This window comes from Myotis brandtii, unplaced genomic scaffold (genome assembly GCF_000412655.1).
Source record: "Myotis brandtii unplaced genomic scaffold, ASM41265v1 scaffold1037, whole genome shotgun sequence".
NCBI lineage: Eukaryota > Metazoa > Chordata > Mammalia > Chiroptera > Vespertilionidae > Myotis > Myotis brandtii.
This window is the reverse complement of record NW_005353483.1, coordinates 159712-162870: the sequence shown is the minus strand read 5'-3', so window position 1 is coordinate 162870 and position 3159 is coordinate 159712. Positions and strand designations below refer to the sequence as shown.

Below are 3159 nucleotides of genomic sequence, written 5' to 3'. Positions count from 1 at the left end.
TTCTGCGCTGCGCCCCTCGGCCCCTGCAGAACCTGCCAGGCTGGGCGCCTGCCTGCCACAGCCCTGGAGGATGCTCGTCTCCTCTTACCAGCTCCCTCTCCGCTCGCACTCGCTTCCGACTTAACCATGTGGTCCAGTTGGATGGTGTTGAGATGGGTTGGGAGGCTCCGTGGAGATGGCGGGAGAGCACCTTCCAGTGGGCTTCAGATTGGGACACTTGGCGCCCACCTCCCAGTTTAGCGTTTAAAGCCCCTCCCCTTGGAAACTTGAAAGTGCGCCTATCTTTTAAAGGCTTGAGAAATGGGATCTTGATAGGACAACGACAGGGTGTGAGAAACACATATTATTCATAGTCATGCATTTGGTTCGTTAAAATGTCTAGGTAGCTGACAGCGTCAAGCACCCTTCAACATAACGGCTTGGCCAAGCTTTCCACAAACCCCGACTGCCTTAGCTTTGTATCTTAAGGGTTTGTATCCAGATGGGGAGGGGGATTTGTCTTTCTTCAATTGACTTGGACAGAATTTTCAAAGGGACTAGGCATAATGCAGAATATTGTGTCCTCCTCGAGACCTTAATTAGGATAATTATAGTGGTGAGGCTTTAGATTGTCACTGTTATTAGAAAAGAGCTCAGGCTTTGGAATCAGGCAGCCAGCCGAAGGGTAGCTGTTCTGAGCCTTAGATTGCTGCGAGCATCTGCCTCCAGTGGTTGCAAGGATTAAAGGATATAACGCCTGTGAACTGCTTAGCACAGGGCCGGGTCAATATTAGCTATTGTGAAGGAGCTCTTCTTTGTTTATCAATCTTAAGTCTTGCAAACCTTTTTAGAGGTTCAGAAATGATTTTTACTGATGCCTTCTTTAAAACAACGCTCATGAATTACATTGTACTCCAATTGTACTTTGCATTGCAGGGGCTGAGTGAATACCAGAGGAACTTTCTGTGGAAAAAGTCGTACTTATCAGAGTCCTGTAATGCCTCAGTGGGTCGAAGGCACCCATGGGCTGGACTTAGATCAGATCAATTAGGTAAGTTTGGGAAACGAATAGTCATTATTACTTGAATAAGCCTTGGGGTAAGTTTGCAAAATGATTACAAAATTGTGAAGCATTGGATCCGTTGGCCTGGTTGACTTACGTATTTGTTTATATGACAAAAATTTTTTTTTAGGGTTTACTATAGGCCAGGACCATTCCTAGCTTCTAGGGAAATAGTCTCAAACTAGACAAAGACCCTTAAATGTAGGGAAGAGCAGAACAAGTAACTTATTAAATAAGCTAGGGCCGTGGTCGGCAAACTGCGGCTTGCGAGCCACATGCGGCTCTTTGGCCCCTTGAGTGTGGCTCTTCCTAAGCCTTAGGAGTACCCTAATTAAGTTAATAACAATGTACCTACCTATATAGTTTAAGTTTAAAAAATTTGGCTCTCAAAAGAAATTTCAGTCGTTGTACTGTTGATATTTGGCTCTGTTGACTAATGAGTTTGCTGACCACTGATAGGGGATTTCAGGTTGTTTTTTAAAAGTGTAGGCGAGCATGACAGATACCTTTGGGGAGGGATGGATTGGAGGAAATGTACTTTAGATTCGCTATTTGAGCTGATATATGAAAACAGAGTAGACAAGCCTGGGGAGGAGTATTCACAAGGTATTGAGGAATTGAAGCGTAGATAGATTATGTTGCCCAAAGTTCACAGCTAGTAAATGATGGGACCATGATTTGAAATCAAGTCTGTACTGTTCAAAACCGTGAGTTCAGAGGCCACATTCTTGTCATCATACATGCTTCCTCCCTTTATACCAAGGAAGTCAGAGCCCTGGGCCAAGGTTTCCCAGAGTCTGGCAGAGGGGAAAAGAGAGGGACTGACTTTATTCTACCTGCTTCCTTAATTCTTCCTCACTAGAGTATAAAATCTCTGAGAGCAGCACTTTGAGTCTGTCTTTACCACCTTGTTACACTCTAGTTCTTATTATCACTAATTTCTGAATGAATGAATAAGCCTGAGTTTGAATCCACATTAGCTGTGTGACCTTGGCAAATTTGGCCTATTTCACCAAGTGAGACTTAGGAAGCACATTGCACAGAACTGCTGGGAGGGATTAAATGAGCTGTTGCCTGTTAAGGGTCAGACCCATATATACAGATGAATGCTTGGTGCCTCACATGTGACATATGAAAGTGCCTGATGTGTAGTAGGTAAGTTCCTCAAATGTTAGCTGTTTTGAGCCAGGAGAAGGAAAGGCTTATGAGTAGGTGCCAGGCCTGGGAAATTAGTAAAATGAGGGTGTTTCCTGGATTAGGTTTGGGAAATAAAGGGAAGAGTTGAATATAAGGGTGGCTCTTTTAGGGATCCTTTGAAGTGTCGGAATCTTTGCCCAGAGCCTGATTCCAAAGGCTGGATGTCCCTGTTTCTTGGGCAGGGTAATGCTCATAATCCTCTCCAAATGATCAGAAGCTCCACAAATTTGATTAGATAAGAATCCAAAATAAATCTCTCTTACATTGTGGATGCTCCACTGAGGGTCTAGAGCAGCCGTGGGCAAACTACGGCCCGCGGGCCGGATCCGGCCCGTTTGAAATGAATAAAACTAAAAAAAAAAGACCGTACCCTTTTATGTAATGATGTTTACTTTGAATTTATATTAGTTCACACAAACACTCCATCTATGCTTTTGTTCCGGCCCTCCGGTCCAGTTTAAGAACCCATTGTGGCCCTCGAGTCAAAAAGTTTGCCCACCCCTGGTCTAGAGGAAAATTGGGTAACCAAATAGTTGCCTCCATGTCCTTTTAACTTAGATGAGGTATGTTTGAGGGTTGAGAGGTAATGAAATGATACTTTGGAGAATGATCTATACTAATAAAAGGGTAATATGCTAATTAGACCAGGAGACCTTCCGGAAGACCTTCCGGACATCCTTCCGGACAAAGCCATGGTGGCGGGGTCAAGGCAGAGGCGGTTAGGGGTGATCAGGCTGGCAGGGGAGGGCAGTTGGGGGGGAGCAGGCTGGTAGGGGGGGTCGATGGGAGCGATCAAGCCGGCTAGGGTGGGGGGCAGTTAGGAGTGATCAGGCCAGCAGGCAGAGTGGTTAGGGGCGATCAGGCAGGCAGGCAGGCAGGTGAGTCGTTAGGAGCCAGCAGTCCCAGATTGTGAGAGGGAT

The 3159-nt window shown here is 45.6% G+C and overlaps 1 protein-coding gene across 1 annotated transcript in view; it reads left to right on the top strand.

The window, feature by feature from the left end:
• MDM1 (Mdm1 nuclear protein) overlaps positions 1–3159 on the top strand; it is a 39297-nt gene that overhangs the window by 219 nt on the left and 35919 nt on the right. The window contains exon 2 of the mRNA XM_014537601.1: positions 910–1030. Coding sequence (XP_014393087.1) covers positions 910–1030 — 121 coding nt within the window. The remainder of the gene's footprint in view (positions 1–909; positions 1031–3159) is intronic.